At 37.9% G+C, this 20,047-nt stretch overlaps 1 protein-coding gene across 1 annotated transcript in view; it reads right to left on the bottom strand.

Annotated features, from left to right (window-relative positions):
* Nucleotides 1-13,069, bottom strand: part of DPY19L1 (dpy-19 like C-mannosyltransferase 1) — a 55,233-nt gene extending 42,164 nt beyond the window's left edge. Inside the window, exons 1-4 of the mRNA XM_053467697.1 lie at nt 12,918-13,069; nt 11,359-11,704; nt 6,466-6,490; nt 6,155-6,242 (exon numbers count right to left, since the gene is read on the bottom strand). Coding sequence (XP_053323672.1) covers nt 6,155-6,242; nt 6,466-6,490; nt 11,359-11,635 — 390 coding nt within the window. The 5' untranslated portion in view covers nt 11,636-11,704; nt 12,918-13,069. The remainder of the gene's footprint in view (nt 1-6,154; nt 6,243-6,465; nt 6,491-11,358; nt 11,705-12,917) is intronic.
* Nucleotides 13,070-20,047: the final 6,978 nt, after the last annotated feature.

The raw sequence follows: 20,047 nt of genomic DNA, 5'->3' as shown, positions 1-20,047 counted from the left end.
TCAGACTCTAATTCTATTGAATTTTGCGAGTCGCCTAGTATAGGAAACTTGACATGGTCGGATCACGCACCTATTTTTATAACAATTAAAAACAATGAGGAATTCAATATAAGATCTAATTGGAGGTTAAATGAATCTCTTTTGTTTTTTCGAGAATTTAAAGAACAACTTCGCAATTTAGCTACAGACTTTATGGAGATAAACGATAATGGAATGGTTTCAGAGACAACCCTATGGTGTGCTTTTAAAAGCACCATGCGGGGACATCTTATAAAACGTGGCGCATATATAAAGAAACTGAAAGGGGCGACCCTCACTGATCTTTATTTTAAATTAGCTCATTTAGAGGCTGCCAATAAATTAAATCCTTCAAACCAGATTTATAACGATATTAAAGAAGTTCAATTTAAAATCAAAGAAAGATTAATGGAGAAGATAAATAGAAACTTAATATCTCTGAAACAAGATTGGTATTACAGTAGCAATAGAGCCAGTAAAACTTTAACGAATAAAATTAAAAATGTGAAAAATAGAATAAATAAGATTGTGTTTAATGGCAGAACACATTTAACCCCAAAATCAATTAGCGAAGCTTTTAGAGAGTACTATAGTACATTATACAATCTACCATCAGTTGGGAAAGATAAAATACAGATAAATTCCTTTCTTAATACCTTAAACTTACCTAAATTATCTGAGACAAAATTACAAGGTTTAAATTTACCGATCCAACTATCCGAGCTAAACACTACTATAAAGAACGTACCGCCGCATAAAGCCCCTGGCCCAGATGGATTTTCATCTCTTTTTTTAATCAAAATTTCGATTCTATTGTTTCTCCTATACTATTGAGGGTATTTAATGGGATATCTTTAGGGAATAATTTTCCATCGGAGATGTTACAAACTACAATAACTCCAATTCTGAAAAGTGGAAAAGATCCAACTAAAGTCACAAATTACTTGACATGGTCAAGTAATATATATCGTTGATAAATTTAGACATTAAAATATTTTCTAAGATCTTAGCTGATAGACTTAGTTCCATCGTGTGTGAGTTAGTTTACTCAGATCAAACAGGATTTTTATTGGGTAGATGTGGTGAGGACAATACATGTAGAACTTTAAATTTAATTTATGAGTTACATCTTAATGAAACACCTGCTGTCTTCCTTGCGCTTGATGCCGAAAAGGCGTTTGATCGCGTGAGTTGGTCCTTCCTAGAACAAACTTTAATCACCTTTGGTTTGACCGGTCAATTTTTAAACTATACTATGGCGTTATATATGAATCTGCAAGCGAAAGTTTCAGGGTTCAATCTCAACTCAGCCAGCTTTTTTATTAACAATGGAACAAGACAAGGATGCCCTCTAGCTCCTTTACTATATGTTCTTTCAATTGAACCTCTTGCGACATTAATACGCCGTTCGGATAAAATTACTGGTATAAGAACAGGCCCTTATGAGCATAAGATTTCTTTATATGCTGATGACATTCTCCTCACTTTAGCTTCCCCTGAAACTTCTCTTCCAGAGACTTTGGAATGTATCAATAATTACGCATTATATTCTAACTACAAATTAAACCTAGATAAATCACAAATTATTGACTTTAATATGGAACATCTTCGGTTTGAAAATATTAAGAATATGTTTGCAATAAACTGGAGTCAAAAATATATTGACTATTTGGGTATTAAAATATATCAGAGTCTTACAGACACTATAGTTAATAATTATATGACTCTTTTAGACTTCTTTAAAATTCAATTTACCCAATGGAAGAATCTGGAAATTTCTTGGATGGGCAGACTTAATACATTAAAGTCATATGTCCTCCCAAAATTGATCTATTTATTTAGAATTATACCTTTACCAGTTCCATTGAACATTTTAAATCAATTTGAAAAACTATTTTCATCTTATGTATGGTTGGGTAAAAAACCTAGAATTTTACGTTCCACTCTTACTAGAACTCTTTCGCGAGCTGGGCTTAATTTTCCTAACTTAAGTAATTTACATCAAACGTGCCTATTTAATCATTTTCTAGCTTGGGATATTAAACGGAAATCGGACTTACCATGGTATAATTATGAAAGGTGGAAATGCCACAATTTAGATCCATTTCTTTTATACTGGACCAGTATAGAGGACAAATAGTTTAAAGATCTTTAATCCCATTATCTTAAATATATTGAGAAATATGATTATTTTTAAGAAAAGATTTGGCACTACGAAACCCTGTTCGTTGTCTACTCCATTGGTAGCTGTACAAAGTATGATAAAAGACATTGATTTAAGATCTTGGTTTTCTCAAGGTATCGATACAATATCGGACATTAGTTCTCTTTCGGACCTGACTCCATTTAAAGAACTCCAAGTTAAATATAATCTCCCAAGCAAGGAACTATTTTCGTATCTGAGGATTAGAAACTTTATTAAAAGTAACTCGTTAAATCCTTCGACTAACTTAGACAAGTTTATAAGTAAGCATTACAAAAAAAAAATCTAATTTCGCGGTTAAAAAATATATTGGACCAAGAGCTTACTTTGGACAAACCAAATACCATCTTGAAATGGGAAAGAGATCTGGGGTTTTTTTACCCTTTTGATATATGGTGTGAAGCTTGGAACAACTTAAGGAAAGCGATACACTGTATAAATCTTCAAGAACAATATTATAAACTCCTTCATAGATGGTATTATGTTCCAATGTCATTACATAAAATGTGTAATGCTACCCAGGGGCGGGCTGGGCCGGGGGGCAATTGCCCCCCAGGCCGCCCTAAATCCGGGCCGGTGGGCCGGACAGACGACCGGCAGACAGGCATTCAATGCGGCTGCGGCCGCAAAGTTAAAAACTAAGCGGCCGCGAGCAGGATTGAATGCGGCCGTCATGCGTACCTGGCGGGGGAGGGGGGCGGTCCGCCCCGGCTGCCGCTCATCTGAGGGCTGCCACCATGCCGGCACGCCTTCGGAAACGGTGCGCACGGCAACTGTGACTGTGCGCCGGGACTTGATGTCAAATCCCGGCGCACAACACTGAAGCCACGCCCACCGTCTTCCGCGCTCAGTGCACAGGACAGGAAGAAGAAGAAGTAGAAGTAGAAGAAGAAGAGGAGGAAAAGTGAGAGTGAAAGAAGAAAAGGTAGGAGAGAGTTGATTAGTAAGTGTGTGAGAGTGATGGGTGTTATGCTGAATGTAAGTGTGTGAGAGTGATGGGTGTTATGCTGAATGTAAGTGTGTGAGAGTGATGGGTGTTATGCTGAATGTAAGTGTGTGAGAGTGATGGGTGTTATGCTGAATGTAAGTGTGTGAGAGTGATGGGTGTTATGCTAAATGTAATTGTGTGAGAGTGATGGGTGTTATGCTGAATGTAAGTGTGTGAGAGTGATGGGTGTTATGCTGATTGTAAGTGTGTGAGAGTGATGGGTGTTATGCTAAATGTAAGTGTGTGAGAGTGATGGGTGTTATGCTGAATGTAAGTGTGTGAGAGTGATGGGTGTTATGCTGAATGTAAGTGTGTGAGAGTGATGGGTGTTATGCTGAATGTAAGTGTGTGAGAGTGATGGGTGTTATGCTGAATGTTTGTGAATGAGGGTTTCAGATAGCATGGATGTGTAAGTGTTGGCGGATAGCGTGGCATAGGGAGTCCGTAATCACATTCCTTTCATGCCCAGATTCCAGCATGTAGTGGCTGCCTAGGCATGATAGGAGTGTGATTGCTGTTATAAATTATTTTTTGGTCCAACTTCGGTGTGTTAACACTTTTATTGGACAGAATAATTCAATGACAGTATTAATACATATATATATATTTATATATATAATTGCAAACAGCAATCACACTCCTATCATGCTAAGTCAGCCAGCACATGCTAGAACCTGGACATGATAGGATCGTGATTGTTGTTATATATATGTGTATATATATATATATGTTAATATTATTGTTGATTTTTTTGTCTAATTTTGGTGTTACTTTTAATAAAGTATTTTAAAGTTTTTTTTTTGTTTTTTTTTCAGTTTTGGCCAAGTGAATGCTGAATTTTTAGTTTCAGTCCAGAATTTTCATTTCGGTGCATCCCTACTATATACTATGCCAGTCACTAAAGTGGTAAGCCTACACCACATCAATGTTTGGCTTAGTATATAGTGATAGGGGTTGTCAGTGTCTGGCTCAATGTATAGGCACACATTGACGGTGGTGCTGCGTAATCCCTAAGTATATAATGATAACAGTTATGCTGTACCCCTGTCAATGTTTGCCTAACCATAGAAACTATGCAGTTTTAAAGTGTGTGTGTGTGTGTGGGGGGGGTGCCACATACAGGGTCTGCCACAGGTGCCAAATACTCTAGGTACGCCCCTGCATCATGCGGCTGTCAGACCCAACGGCCATGCCTCAGCTCCTCTTCCCACGTCTTAAAAGGGGTGTGATGAAGAGCTGAGGCATGCGGTGTGTGCACGCCGGCCACTTTAATTTCATTAGGCGCTGGTGGAGTGACTGCCGCACGACGGCCGCTTTCAATGTCGCTCGCAGCCACTTTGATGGTGCAATGGGCCAGTTGACTAGACTTGCCCCCCAGGCCTTAGGCTGCCAGCCCTCCCCTGATGCTACCTCTAATAAGTGTTGGAGATGTAAAGCAGAATTGGGGTCTATGATACATATTTGGTGGGAGTGTGACAAACTTATAAATCTGAGATCTGAAATCACTAGCCTATTTAAATGTCTATTTGGGACAGACTTGACACTGTCTCCGCAAACTTTTCTTTTCCACATAGACCTACCTTGGGAGAATAAGCGAAATCATACTTGGCAATTAATATCTTGGCAGCAACCAAAATCTGTATAGCAAGGTACTGGAAATTGGATCAATCTCCATCATGGTCCCAGATCATATCCCAGATAAACTATCAATATATAATGGAGAAACATTTCTATCGAATCCACAATAACATTAAGAATTATGATGTAATATGGTCTCCATGGCATAGATGGATCTCTATAAATGACTAAACATATTAAAAATTATTATTTACTTACTTATTTTTTTTTTCTCTTTTTAGTTATTTTTTTTTTTTCCCACATAATCCTGGCAATTACTATACTATTACTAGGTTTAAAAATATTATCACTATCTCTCTTCTCTCCCCCCTCGATAAAGTGGTCTTGCCACTGTCCCGAACCTTGAATGCTATAAAATTATATCAGCAATATTATCTGTACGATGTAAGAATGAAATGTCTTATGTACTATGTATATGTTTGTATTGTTATTTATAAATAATTAATACAAAAAAAAAAAGAAAAGAAACACCCCCACGAGTACAGGAATACCCCATATACATGGGCACGTTATGTCTCTTCGGCATCGGGGTTCAAAATGGGAACATGTGCATTACAGTTTTCGAACATGGAATTTTGACAGATTTGCTGGGTCCACGTCTCATTTGAGACACAGAGGTCCTATATTTAATTTTAACCCCCTAAAATGATATATTTCCAAAAACTAGACAGCTCAAGGAATCTAGTTAGGGGCAGCAGAGACAATTGAAGGGAGGAGCCCCTTTGATCAGTCCTGTAGGAGTGATGTTCCAGGCAGACCAGCAGCAGCAGAGCCCCGTACAAAACGGGTATTAACCCCTAAAATGCCATGAATGGCTAAGGGAATTTGACCTATGCATTACCTGATATTTATACCCCTATGAAACATGAAGTCACAGTTGGACAATTTCCTGTTTCTAGTCACAAAGGTATACTTAAAAAAAAAAAAAAAAAGTAAAATATCACTAGGAATATACTTCAAATATATTTTTCTGATATGAATTCATAGGGCTGCCAATAATTGTGGCACACATATATTCAACTTTTTTTTTTTTTTTAATAAACCTGTGTTGTGTTTGTAATTGTTTCATATCCATGAGAGCAGAATATTTTTGTGTATTGTTCTGAATAAAAGATCAAAGGTTTAACTATCAGGACAATTTTTCACAACCTTCTTCGCTCATATTTACAATGGGTGCCAGTATTAGTGGAGGGCACTGTTACTGTCCCTATACTTTTAAAAGTTAGTAGGGCTGTAATGATTTTCATTATCGATTAGTTGTTGCAGCCCTAAAAGTTAGTGATCCATGTTTTGATAGAGCCACTTACCATCTCAGTGCGAAATGCCATTTCTCTTTCCAGTGTTGAAAGGTGAGAGAAATGCCGGTCATTTTCAAAAAGTGTTGATATATGGCTCCTGTAAAGAAAATGAAATAAATAATACTCAATGACCTAAGTTTAACTATTCAAGCGAGTCAGATTTTCCAAGCAGAAGAAACAAAATTGGAATATAAAGGTCATGTATATAAAAATATTCTAAAGATCTGCATAAGGAAAGAAAATAAAAATATTTCTTGTTAAAATTTCCATGGGATTTTTTTTTTTCCAGTTTTTAATAAAGACAAAGATAAAATTCTTACCAGTGTAAAATACCTGCAAGGGCCGCTGAAAAACAAACAGATAATATTAGTAGGTAATCCCTCAAAAAACGGTATCATTAATGTACTCGGCTTTATACTATACTTGGAAAATATATTACAATTTATCATATATTACAATTACACCAAGCCAAGGCTGGAGCAGACTGTCAGTAAGTATATCACATGCATGGAGATGTGTTCCACCAAATAGCTCGAGGGCAAATAGCAGGTAAAGGGGCAAATCCATATGGAGGGATTCTGCAGAATTTCCCCATGCAATGGCAAGAAAGAAGTCACTAAAACATGGACAACACAGCTATCATATGCATTTAAGCGGCTGGATGTTCCCTTCATAAAGTATATAAAATCAGAGTATATCAGAGAATTGCAAACACTGACTTATCCATTCTCTATTAGCACAGACATTGTGTGACATCTGGTAAACATTTCTAATGCAAACAACCAGGCTTCACAATCTGTTGAAACTCCTGCATGCCTGGAGGTCGCTCTAGTAATTCCACAGTTTGTTCTTCACAAGATTGCTTTGTACATTTTATGCAGCTGTTGCCAGTTGTTTACTCCTCAAACAGGCCAAAATACTATTTCAGCAGTGTGCTACGGGCCAAAAAGCATGCCTGTAATATAAGAGTTTGAGCTTTTTTCTGCACAATTCTTCTATCAATACAAGTGATCAGAAAAATGTTACCACTATTAAATAATGAAGGACAGACCTTCCCCACTACCTGAAAGTAGAGTGTTCCCAGGAACTGGTGTAAAGTGAATACGCAATAAATACGCTATTTTTTCTGTAAAATGCAAAAATCCACTTTAGGTACTAAAAAGACAGGTGTTAATGTAGGTCGTAAAAGTGAAGTGGCGGAAAGCTAAAGTCCAAAAAAGCTCAAGATACGTGTATTAGCACAAACAGCAGAATGGGCATTCATCCAGATCACAACAGTGGATCATTTTATTTAGATTTCATAAGTTTGCACCTAAGGTTACACATTTCCAAAGCTTCTGTCTCGCCAATTACATCTCTGTCATTTTAAACACTAACCAGATATAGAAGTGTTACAATTCCCCATACTTACAATTACTGTCCATTTTCAAACAATACTAACTTTCTATTAGGACACGTGTTATACGGAAATATAAAATAGCATTACCTCTATGTAACATTTTCCTGAGAAATGACAACTTAATGAAACACGTATATCATATAGAAGTATATGAGAGTTTGCAGCACTTGTCCACAATAGGATTTAGTATACCTTTGTATACAAGCTAAAGAATGAGTCTAGCGCATGAATGAGTCAGGGAACTAGTATCCATGGATGAGCATTGTTGGGGACAAAACAAAGAGAAGGAAAGATAAATTAGAGAGAAGTACTGGAGCACCAGCAACCCTATCACAACACCAGCTGGTAGACCCCCTGGTACAAAACCAGGGAGCAGATAACTCTTTCATTCAAACAAGCCCCCCGTGTCACATGGAATAATGGGCCAGCTAATTTACGCTTCATTAAAAGGCGCTGTGCACTTTTAAGGTACAGCGCACCAGCATACGATGACATATCTCCACTATTCTTTAATCTATTCTCATTGGAGATGCTATAATTTTACGTGGTTTTTCTATTTGGACCCATTCTCGTTAACATTTTTATTAGCGATATTGCAGAAGGTCGTTATAGTAAGCATATCTTGGAACTCTCCGGGTTTGACCCGGAGATTGCCGGGTGAAGCACCACTTCTCTGGGTCAAGACCTGAATCCTTCGGGTCGCGGGAGAGGGGCGTGTCATTTTCCCTTTAAATAGGGGTGTTTCCCGTTGCCATCAGCGGGAATGCCCCCAATGTCAGCGATAACTCGCACTGACGCCATTGGGAACTTCCACCGACGTCACGGGACCGCCCCCTGACGTCCTGCAAGGAAAGGCTCCAGGTAGCCGGAGCCCAGAAGTTCCCAGGTATGATAGTAAGGTATGGCTTTTTACTGATGACACAAAAATTTGTCACAGGGTTGATGTTCCTGGAAGGATAACTCAAATGTCAAATGATTAAGGTAAACTGAAAGTATGGTCAGAGCTGTGGCTGACACTTAATGCAGATAAATTGCGGGATAATACACCTAGGGCATAAAATCCTAAGGGCAGAGTACAGAATACCTGATAGTGTCCTTACCTCAACATCTGAGGAAAGGGATTTAGGGGTAATTAAAATGCAAAAGCGGGTAGCCAATGCAATAGAGTAGCAGGTAACGCTAGCAGAATGCTTGGTTGTATAGGGAGCGGTATTAACAGTAGAAAGAGGGAAGTGCTCATGCCGTTGTACACAGCACTGGTGAGACCTCACTTGGAGTATTGTGTACAGTACTGTTGACTGTACCTCCAGAAGGATATAGATATGTTGGAGAAAGTTCAGAAAAGGGCTACTAAAATGGTTCATGGATTACAGGATAAAAAAAACTTACCAGGACAGGTTAAAGGATCTTAACCTATATATAGCCTGAAGGAAAGACGTGACAGGGGGATATGATAGAAACATGATCAAGGAAGAGAGCTTATTTAAAAGAAGAAATAGAACCACAACAAGAGGTCTTAAGTTAGAAGGGTAAAGGTTTAAAAGTAATATCAGGAAATATTACTTTACTAAAAGGGTAGGGAATGCATGGAATAGCTTTCCTGCAGAAGTGGTAGCGATTAATACAGTAATTATTAAGTTTAAGCAAGCATGGGATAGGCATAAAGCTAAAGTAGAAGTAACATAAGGCCACAGGGAATTAGAAAAGTATTCAGAGGTTGTGCAGACAAGATGAGCCGAATTCTGTCATCACTGTGTGATGTCAAGCTGTGTGATGTATGTAAGGGAGTGTGATGTGTGTTATGTTTTTTCGGCTATTTTTTTGGCTTTATGCAGAAAATTAGGCACCCGGACCCAAAAACATTAAACATCACTGCACTAGGAGTATTTTATTAATGCAACTGCTCTTGCCAAACAGAGTCAGACTTGTCTGGCCATATAAAAGTTCACATGGACACTAATAATAGCCACACTAATACCCAAAAACAGAAATTTGGCCAGCTCAGAGCATAACGACTCACTCTTGTCAAATTGAGTCAAGCCAGGCGTTGTGCTCAAGCCAATGTTGGTTTCTGCATTATGATGCAACGTGAAGCACCGAGACCTGATTGGGGTTTGTGCGCAGTAGTGTAGCTATCTAATGGCACAGACGATGCCATGCAGAAATGTCTGGACAATTTGTTGATATGTCAATGGGTGCCCGATAGGTTAGTATATCATAAAGAATAAACACATTGTTCAGTGCTTTTTCTAAATAAAAAAATGACAAGCCTACCATGACAATGAACAGCCATGTCCTTTCTTTTTGTACATTCTTTTACATATAGACCAAAAACACTATAGGGGACAGACTGCTATGTTAAGCAGTCATCATAGCACCTGGATGGATTGTGAGCATCCATAGGATACATCATGGAGATGGTCACCTTAAAAATAGACAAGTAGTGTTCTCAAGTGAAGGGTTTCTCTTCAACTGAAAGTTTACTAAAATGCTTCACTGACAGCTCAAAGAAGTAAAAGCTGGCCATCACATTCAAAGATAGAGTCATACAAACCAATATTGTTGTTTAATCCTCTTACACCGCCTTAAGTGAATTCACATTGCCATTCCTCCTTTTTCACACTGTCACATTATCCACAAGAAGATGAAGTCATAGAAGCTAGGTAACCATAGCAACACCAAAGCTTAGTTCTCCACAACTGGATTTAATTCACAATACAAAAGCATCCCCCACCACTCGCACTGTTAAACTTTTTTATTACCGCTGCACACTTTGGACATTAGTAACAAATATTCTGTTTGATGTCTCCTTAGTTGGCAAGAGTTTAAAAAATGGACACAGGCAACTTGGCCTTTTCCTACACCAACAGCATTAATTTGTGAACACATGGAAAAGCACTGCACACAAACCCACATTGCTGCCCTTCTGAGAAATCCTTTGAGGCATGGGGGGAAAATAAGCCTAAAAGTTTTCTTAATTTCTGGAATCCGGAGCCTTGAGCTTAAATTTAAAGTTTTAATAAAATTAAATAAAAACCTCCCGCCAGTTATAGACTGTTCCTGTCATATAATACAAGGCTGCACTATTTTAGAAGAATACACAAGGCACTTTTCGACTCAAAATGGGGAGATGAGTTAGTCTTATACCCTGAATGCATATGGTTGGTAGAAGCCATAATATGATGTCATGCAAGGCAACAGAGGTCACCAGCACGGATAACAGCATTTTCCCTCAATGCTATTAATGCTGATTATTATTGTAATAAAATTTTTCACAAAACTATGTCCAAGACCAGAACGCCCTCTGCACTAACACAGGATAAAGAGAAAGACTTCATGCTTTCAAATACACATTAGCATTTTCCATCTTTAAACCAATGGCAATATTATACAGACAGTAGGGAAATTTTCCATACGGAAATAACTTTCGCCTACACACCTGCTTACCCTCTGGGTGTCAGGATAATTTCTTTTTCATGGGAGGCTGGTCAAAATTGCCATAGCTTTGATATTGTTCGAGTTAGGCGACAACCATATAAGAAGATTATCATTTTCCAAGCTAGCTAATTCAAAGCAAACCGTGCATTTAAACCCATAACATGATGATAGCAATCCACAGAATAACTCTCTGTTATTTTCTCATATATGCCAAACCAAACAGTAAACTAAAACTATACAAGTTTCTTAAAAGCTCCCCCCTCCCACCACGTAATGGTACGTGCCTATTATTAAAATGACATAATATATATATATATATATATATATATATATATATATATATATATATTATAATATTCAATACTACAAATCTTACCAAAGAGGAGGATGGTCCAAGTCTTTAGGTTAGCAGCCTTACTAAGACCCTGACAAAAGAAAAGGCGTTCTGTTGTTGTCCGTTGTTTGGGATGGTGGGGATCAGTACCCCAGTGGTGTGTCCTGTTTCTGGCTCTTGTCGTGGTGTGACTTGTTAACCCGTGTCTTTGCCTAATCCCAGACTCCTTCTCTCCAGTTCCACCATCTGAAGAGGGAGAAGTATGTTGCTGTTTATGATGTCTCTGGTCCTTTGGCTTTAATCTTGTTTCCACAGCCATAATAAAAAAAATATTTAGCAATATTCAACAGAAACAAGCGAGTCCCGAATATTGACGTAGAGCCAGAATCTGTAAGTAGAAAAAAAAGAAAACACAAAATAAACAAACCGTAGGAGACTGCATGAAGTCCCTTACCTATTCTCTGTATACCTGCAGACGATACCAAGGAACCAAAGCAGCCACGACGAGATAATCGGACTGATAGAGATGATGGGGAAAGGGAGGGGTGATAATACATTATCAGAGGGGAGAGAATAAGGGGAAGGTAATGTTTAACGTTTTGAGTGCTGTTGTATTTATTAGGCTGGTGGCCAGGCCATTTCCTTATAGATTTACAAAAGCTCCCAAAAATAATAACATCCCATTATATGCCAAGTACATTCAGGTACTATTCAGACACATAAAGCCCATATGGTGACAGTAAGCAATATATCACAGGGTATGCAAACAAGATAGGGGCCATATGCTGTAACAAAGGAAACCTATGCATGCAATACATAGCTCCACAAATATGATACTCTTCTTGTCATTTATTACGGCTCAGGTGCCTGTTTTTAGCGGGAAATATATGTTTATGTGTGTCCTATTTAGTTTATTGGGGGCACCTATGTCACAGTCTGATCCTTGTATGCTAGCATATGGTGGGATCTTTAGTTTATAGGGTTTTTTTTTTTGCTTGTTACCATGGAAACCATCAGATACATTAAGCTGAGAGTTCTATGCACAGATCCCTTCTCACAGGCTGATGTATGGTTGAAGTGCATTCAAACAATGCAACAACTTCAAGGGAGCAGAATGAAAGTAAATGTCATGAAAGTATTCTAACCTTATCATACACCCTAACATTTCAACTGGGGACACTATTGTTTTCACTGCTGACAATATTGTTTGTGTTAAATGTGGATTATTAATCAGCCTGAGGGGTATTTTAAAGAATTCGTGTTTTGTTGAGGACTGTATTTATAAAATGTGACTTATAGAGCTGTAGAGCAGTCATATACTAATCACCATAACTTTTACTTTTCCCTTAACCATTTCCTCCTTTGTCCTGTAACACTTTCATATTTTTCTACCTAGCCAATTCCCTTTTTCTTAGCTATAAACCTTCCCTCTCGTGTCCCTTTAACCCTCTATTCACCCTCTCGACACATTCTCCCTCTAACACTTATTCCATTTGACCCTTTCCCAGCCTCTGATCCTTACACCTTCTCGTTAACGCTCTCTCTCTTCTCCTTTCCCCCCCTCCCCAATACTCTGTCCCCCGCATCTCTCCAGCACGTACCTCTGTGATATCTCGTCCTCGCACTGTAAGCATCCTCTTTGTGCAAAACGCCGGGATACGACGTCATATCCCAACGCTCCGCCCCAGAAGGTCGGTAAGCCTGAGGAAGAGATCGTGAATTTGACTGTGTCGTCTTTAAATGGTCCGGGTATGGGAGGAGACTGGTGGTCGCCCTAAGCCTAAGGGGCCACAGGGAGGTCGATTTATATCTGCGAAAGATATCTACACCGCTCGCTACTAATATGCAAACTACTGTCGGACCGTGCATACTTTACACGTGTCCTAGAGGGGTTGGGTGATAGGTGGGAGTATTGAGTGGGCTAATTTGCGGGATACCCCCACTGATCCGGATAGAGATTCTCAACCCTCCCATCGTAGCCTTAAAGGCTTCCGTTTCCGCATTATCTTTCTGACCGTTAACTCGTATACGCGCTCTGTTTTGTTATGTGTCAGATTGCAATTTCTATAAAAGAAAAAGTAACCGCATACCAAATATACCCATACAATAGAGATCTATTTATCTGTTATCTGATTGATAAGTAATGTCTGCAGCTATAGCAATTTCAGCTAATCGTTTGCATGATTGTTGTCATGGAAATCGATTGATCATTTTTTTAAAAAGTACATAGCAAGTTAGCAACTGTTCCAAGCGTTTAAATAAATGATGGTGCCTGTGCTGCTTTATAAATTGCTACTGCACCAGGTGATATAAAGAGAATTATTGCCACACCCTGAGAATTAAATCCCAAAATACTGGCCTGGGGTCCTAAATTGGCATATTGCAAACGTGCATTTATCGAAATGAGATACCTGTAGTGTTTATGGGAAAGTATACAGGTACATATAGAACAATAAGATCCACTACAGGGATAATATAAAACTATATTATGCATGCATCTTGGTCTCGTTGTTATTGCCCCGCTTGTGTTTGTATAAGCAAGTGCAGGCAGTATAGCCCCCAAATGCAATCATTGCATTTTGTTTGCCTTAAAGTAGAAGTTAGAAAACATGTACGGTTTAGGATCCAGGGTGACATCTTAGGTTACTAGCCAAAGAATGTGTACATCCATTATGTTCTATATAAAATAATAGAAAGTAAAAAGCCAAAGGGACCATTTAGAAGCAAATGCCTCTTCTGGCTTCTATAGATAGTAAAGAGCAGCCTAATAGTACCCTGTGGTAAGGTATAGTTTTAACCCCTTAAGGACCGGGCTCATTTTTTCTTTTTGTACCCTGTGGGACCGAGGCTGTTTTAATACTTTTGTGGTGCTTGTGTTCAGCTGTAATTTTCTCCTCACCTATTTAGTGTACCCACATAAGTTATATATTGTTTTTTTCAGGACACAATGGGCTTTCTTCAGATACCATTATTTTGATCATATCATCTTATTTACTATCAAAAAAAATTAAAAAAAACATGGTGAAAAATTGAAAAAAACACATTTTATGACTTTTATTTAAAAAAACTTTTACTCACCTAAAAAACCAAGTAAAAAAAATAGCTAAATAGATTCTACTACTTGTCCTGAGTTTAGAAATACCCAATGTTTTTATGTTTTTTTGCTGTTTTTTGTAAGTTATAGGGCAAAAAGTACAAGCAGTGTTTTATGATTTCCAAACCTTTTTTAACAAATCTGGTCAGTCTGCCTCCATCTCCTCTTTGGAACATATTTGAAGCCGGTTAACTCAATTTAACCCTGTCAAACATATATTTTTGAAAACTAGACACCCCAGGGTATTTCAAATGCTGTTATTTTAACCCTTTCCATGCAACAGTTAGGCTAGGTTTCCACTTGGGTTTTTGTCCGGCGTTTTTTTCTTGATGAAAAACGCCAGGAAAACTGCCAAGAAAACTGCCACTGCATTTACCTGCGTTTTGGCGTTTTTTCTGCAGTTTTTTCTGGCGTTTTAGCCTTTCTGTGGAAATTGCTTTTTTTGACCTTAGGCAGTTTTTCCAGCCTTTACAAGTTAGAAGTTTCACCCAGCTAAAAGGGATTAGGATAAATGGCAAGTATCTGCACTCTCCTGATGTCATTTACTTGGTAGACCCTTTTGTCTCTTTTCTGTGGTTTGTAAGGCATGCTTTATTCCGAATGTCTGGGAAGATTGGCCCCAAATGATGGTGCAAATTGTTTGCTGTTGCTTTTGGCACGCAGGATCCGGTTGTGTATGTTTGTTTGTAATGGCATGTTTGTTCCAAATGGTGTAAAATTCAATATGAACCAGTCCAGGACTTTGTTTTGTGTGAAACTGTTTGTTTTCAGCCTATTTCTCGTAGGACACACAGATACTGGGTCCATCCTCTGCATTGTAACTGTGGAAAAAACGCCATAAAAAACGCCAAGGCAATAAACCCACATGGCTTTTTGATCGCTGATCGTTGATCGCCTCCTAAACACTTTTAAAACGGGCTTCCGCCGCCATACAATGTATGGCGGATGTTGACGCCCCGAGAGAGGCCAGATATGGCCCCCGATGCCGATCTCGGCGTTACTGAATGCCTCGACATCGAGGCATTACAGCAACGCCGTTTAAGCGAAGAAAGTGATCGTTGATCACTTTCTAAGCTTATTTCATTTTTTGAAGGTTCAGGACCGTCAAAGGTCGTTAAGTGACCGGCAAAGGTCGTTAAGGGGTTAAATATTCAGTACTGGATAGCCAATAAAAAACAGTAGCGTTGTGGAATTTAAACATGCATGGATTGGCATATGGCTATCCTGAATCTAAAAGGAGACAAGGACTGCTTAAGGTTTGAGTCCTTACACTGGATAGATGGGCCGACTAGACGGGCCAAATGGTTCTTATCTGCCGCCCGAAGTCTGTTACATTCTGCTTTAAACTCCATGCAATTTAACATGTTTCCTAGATACAGCTACCACTACAATGATCAATAGAACTTGAGCAAAAATATTACAGGTTTATTAAAGATAACCTAAAATGAACCAATTTTGGAATTTCGATAGCAGCCTTATCAGTACCTTCAGGGGAATAGTTCTAAATAAATGTCAGTTTTCGCATCAAGTATGCATTTACACAATTTACTCTACCTAACCAAGAGATTTCCAATCCCTTTCCTCGATTATTTCCTCCAAATTCATCTTAATCCTAATTCCTAAATAGTCTATGAATTTCTATTTGTCCCAGAGTGAGATTTGCAATTAAAGTTTGAGTCTTCTGTATATTTAATTTATAACCTGAGAAACAGCCAAACTCTGTTATTACTTCTAGCACTCTACTAATTGAATCTTCTGGTATAAAGCCATTGTGTTATTTTTGAAAGGGCCAATTATACCAAATGCTCCCATAACTGAGTCTAAAAAGGTCCAGCTCACTCTGTCGAATGCTTTCTCTGCTTCTAATGCTAAGAGAACAGTTTTTACATGGTCTTTACCAATTATGTCTATCAAGTTAATTACATTTCGAGTGTTGTCCCCTATATTCCTGTTTTTCACAAAACCCGTTTCGGGGATAATTATTTTTAACCTTTTCGCCAAGATCTTTGAATATATCTTAATCTATAATTAACGATATAGGGCGATAGTTCGACAGAGTCGCTAGGTCCTTGCCTGGCTTTGGGATTGGAATCAGATCCGCTTGTAAAAATTTCTGCCGGAATTATGTTATTAGTTGTAAATTCATCAAAAACCTTCAGGCGCTTTCGAGAAATAATTCTTTCAAATAATTTATAAAACGCTACCGAAAAGCCATCTGGGCCTGGTGCTTTCCCGTTTCGCATGTTCTTTATCGTTAATTGAATTTCTGTCAATTAATGATAAGCACGGTAAAAAATGCAGATTAGGGGACGAGACATTAGGTAGTTTACATTTAGGGAGGAAATCTTCGATTGCTACTTTAGATTTACAAATCTGTTTAAGATTATAAAGGAATGAATAGTATTCTTTAAATGCATTTCCTATTTGTCTAAGGGATAGATAAATATTGTTCCCTTGAATACTTTTTTTTTTAAATTATTCCAGTTTGTTTCTTAAACCAAAGTTTGTTTGAAAGTATTTTGCCTATTCTATTGTTGTTGCTATACCACTTTTGTTTTAACACCATAAAAGCTTTATTAGTGTTTTGTTGTAGTCTCTGCATTATTAGCTTTTGAATCTCGTTGATTTTATTTGTCGAGTTAAAATTAGGGGTTAGTTTATTTATGGACTCCTCTTGAGTTAATCAGATATATAAATCTGCTAATTTTCCCCCTTTCGCGTTTTTTTAAATGAGCCCAGTCTGATTAGCAGTCCTCGCATATAACGTTTAAAAGTTCTGCAAATTGTTGATTCTTTTAATCTCCGTCGTCTCGTTTATTTCAAAGAAAGTTTTAGCCTGTTCCTCTAGTTTATCTGTATGTATTTTTTGAGAAAGCAGCATATCGTTAAGGTGCCATTTATTTCTTGCTTTATATTCCCTATTATTATCAATAGTTAAAAATATTTTAACATCTATACCTGATTCCATATCAAGGCGCATACATATAGGTGCGTCCAAAAAGAGAGGCAGAATAACAAGGGAAGAGAAAAAAAAAATGGAAAGAGAATAACATCAACGAAATCTCCCAGATAATACGAATGGATAGAGTCTGCTCGTTTTCTGATTTACAGGAACATTTTAATCTCCCCCAGGATGAATGGTTTAACTATAGCAGAATACATTTTTTTTTTTTAGAAAAATCGAAAATAGGATCTTGTGGAGGAATTTTGATCCAAATACCATTCAAAGAGCTTAGCGTCTAGATGGTCTAAGGTCATATCTAGCCTTGAAGATTACGAAAAACCAAACGCCCTGATAAAATGGGAAAGTGATGTTGGTGAATCTTTCTCACTAGAGGAGTAGGGAAGAGTTAACACCGAATTTTAAGAGTTAATCACACATAATCTTAATTTACAAGAAACTTTCTTTAAAGTAATCCATCGCTGGTACCTTACTCTCTCCAGAATCTCAAAGTTCAACCGACATATGCCCAGTTGTTACTGGAGATGTGCTAAGGCAGAAGGTGGGAATGTTCCGGATTGTTGCAAATAAAAAATTCAATCTCCCAATCCTTCTTATTTCATTTGGATCTACCTTGCTGTTAATGGGAACAAAAATGTTTTCTAGTACAGGTATGTATGGCTTCAAAATTAACCATTGCTAGACAATGGAAATCCCCTATTAACATCAATTGGACAGATATTAAAATCCAAATTAATAATCAAAGAGATATGGAAGAAGGATTCTATAGATTAAATAAAAAACATTCACGATATATTGAAATTCGGTCGATTTGGAAAGCTTTCTCGACAGATTAGAGGCAATCTGGAAACACTAAACCATTAGCTTTTATTTTTACTCTGACTTTTTAGGGCCTTTGAGCAATCGGAGTATGTATAGATTAAAAAGAACGTTATATACTTGGTCCCCAGGGAATCCAGCCTGTACACACACACACACATGTATTTGGTCTCTTATGTTTTTGTTCTGTTCTGTTTTTTTTACATAACTGTACGAATTTGGTATAGAACTTGTTTGTCTTTTTTACTTGTATATGTTTTGTTTTCTTTTATATACATTTATATATTTGGAAAATAAAAAGAGTAAAAAAAAAATAAAGATAACCTAAAATGATGTTGGGTAGTCCTAGGTTATATTACCACAGCAGTACCTAAGCGTATCCATTATATCTCAGACAAGTCCCTTTTGTCCTTGGTCCTATCCCCTACCAGCATCTTGACTACCTAATTAAAGCCAAAGTAATTATGGCCTGAGTTTCCAGAGTTTCTCCTAAAAAGCCCCTTTGGTAACTTTCTATTGTAACCATGTATAGAACCTAAATTTTTTAAGGTACCTAAATACGTCAGCCTGCATCCTTAACTGTACGCATTTTCTAACTACTTTAAGGCAAACAAAATGCAATGATTGCTTTTGGGGGTTTTACTGCATGCACTTGCATATACAAACACAAGCGGGACAATAACAATGAGACCACCAAGTTGCATAGCAGGGTAAAACCACTGAAGCCAAAATAATTTTGCCCTATGTTATCCCTGTACTTGATCTTACTTTTTTATATGTAACTTTCTCTCTCTCTCTCTCTCTCTCTCTCTCTCTCTCTCTCTCTCTCTCTCTCTCTCTCTCTCTCTCTCTCTCTATATATATATATATAAAATAGGAGACAATGCCAGTAGTATTGATTTTAAAAAATATTCTTCAATCTGCAAATAATCATGTGGCTGTAAGGGATACTTAAAAACCTCATAATATAACTAAATGAACAGATTGCAACATGTAAATAAAACCACAAGACATAGAAATTGGATGCAACAGGCCGTGGTCTTTTATTTAGTTTACAAATAACAACAAGTACAAAACCAACCAAGCAAAGGAATAACCCTATATATATATGGCCTAAACCACAGGGTAACCAAAGTATTACCATAATCTGCCCTGTAAGCCAGAAGGCCAAATTTATCCTTACCAGTTCAGCCCCTTACGAGCAGCAACTGTCCCCCAATAAAAGACCCGACAATAATTGCAAAAATGGTTATCATTATTATTTATTTATTCTCAGACTAGGGTGGGTGGACAGGCGCTTCTTCATTAAATCTTAAATGATGCTGCCACGGCTCTCCTGCCTTCCTGCTGCTCAACAGACGCAACAGTCAGTGCAGACAAGTAGCAGTTCACCTTGTGCAGCGACAATTTGCCTGAAAATCTTTATATTTATAGACCCTATTCCCAGCAATAGCCATGCACGAGTGTGTCGCGCAATTATCACCAGCACAAAAGCACGGTAATTACATAGGCCAACCGAATTAATATATATACATTATTTTATTACTTTTCTAAATTCACCTAAAGACCTTCCCTATACCTAACGTAGCTGGCCTTTTCATGACGGCCATCCTCTGTCATGGTTTCACAGCCACGCTTGAGACTTCTGTAGTGTTGTGAGCTCTCTACCTTTTGACTGTGTGCTGTGGGTGTTTATTTGAAGCTCCACCTTGCTCTGGCCTAAATAAATACACAAAAGAAAGCCCTGCGCTCAAACTCCCATCATTCTTGGGCGGCAGCAACGGCTATAGTATTCATCAGCCCAAAATACATAGAACAAACACCGAAAAAAGTTACCTGCGCACTATCCCAAACAC

Source organism: Spea bombifrons, chromosome 5 (genome assembly GCF_027358695.1).
Source record: "Spea bombifrons isolate aSpeBom1 chromosome 5, aSpeBom1.2.pri, whole genome shotgun sequence".
In the NCBI taxonomy this organism is placed as follows: Eukaryota; Metazoa; Chordata; class Amphibia; order Anura; family Pelobatidae; genus Spea; species Spea bombifrons.
Note: the sequence above shows the minus strand (reverse complement) of the source record. Positions and strands in the feature narration are given on the sequence as shown.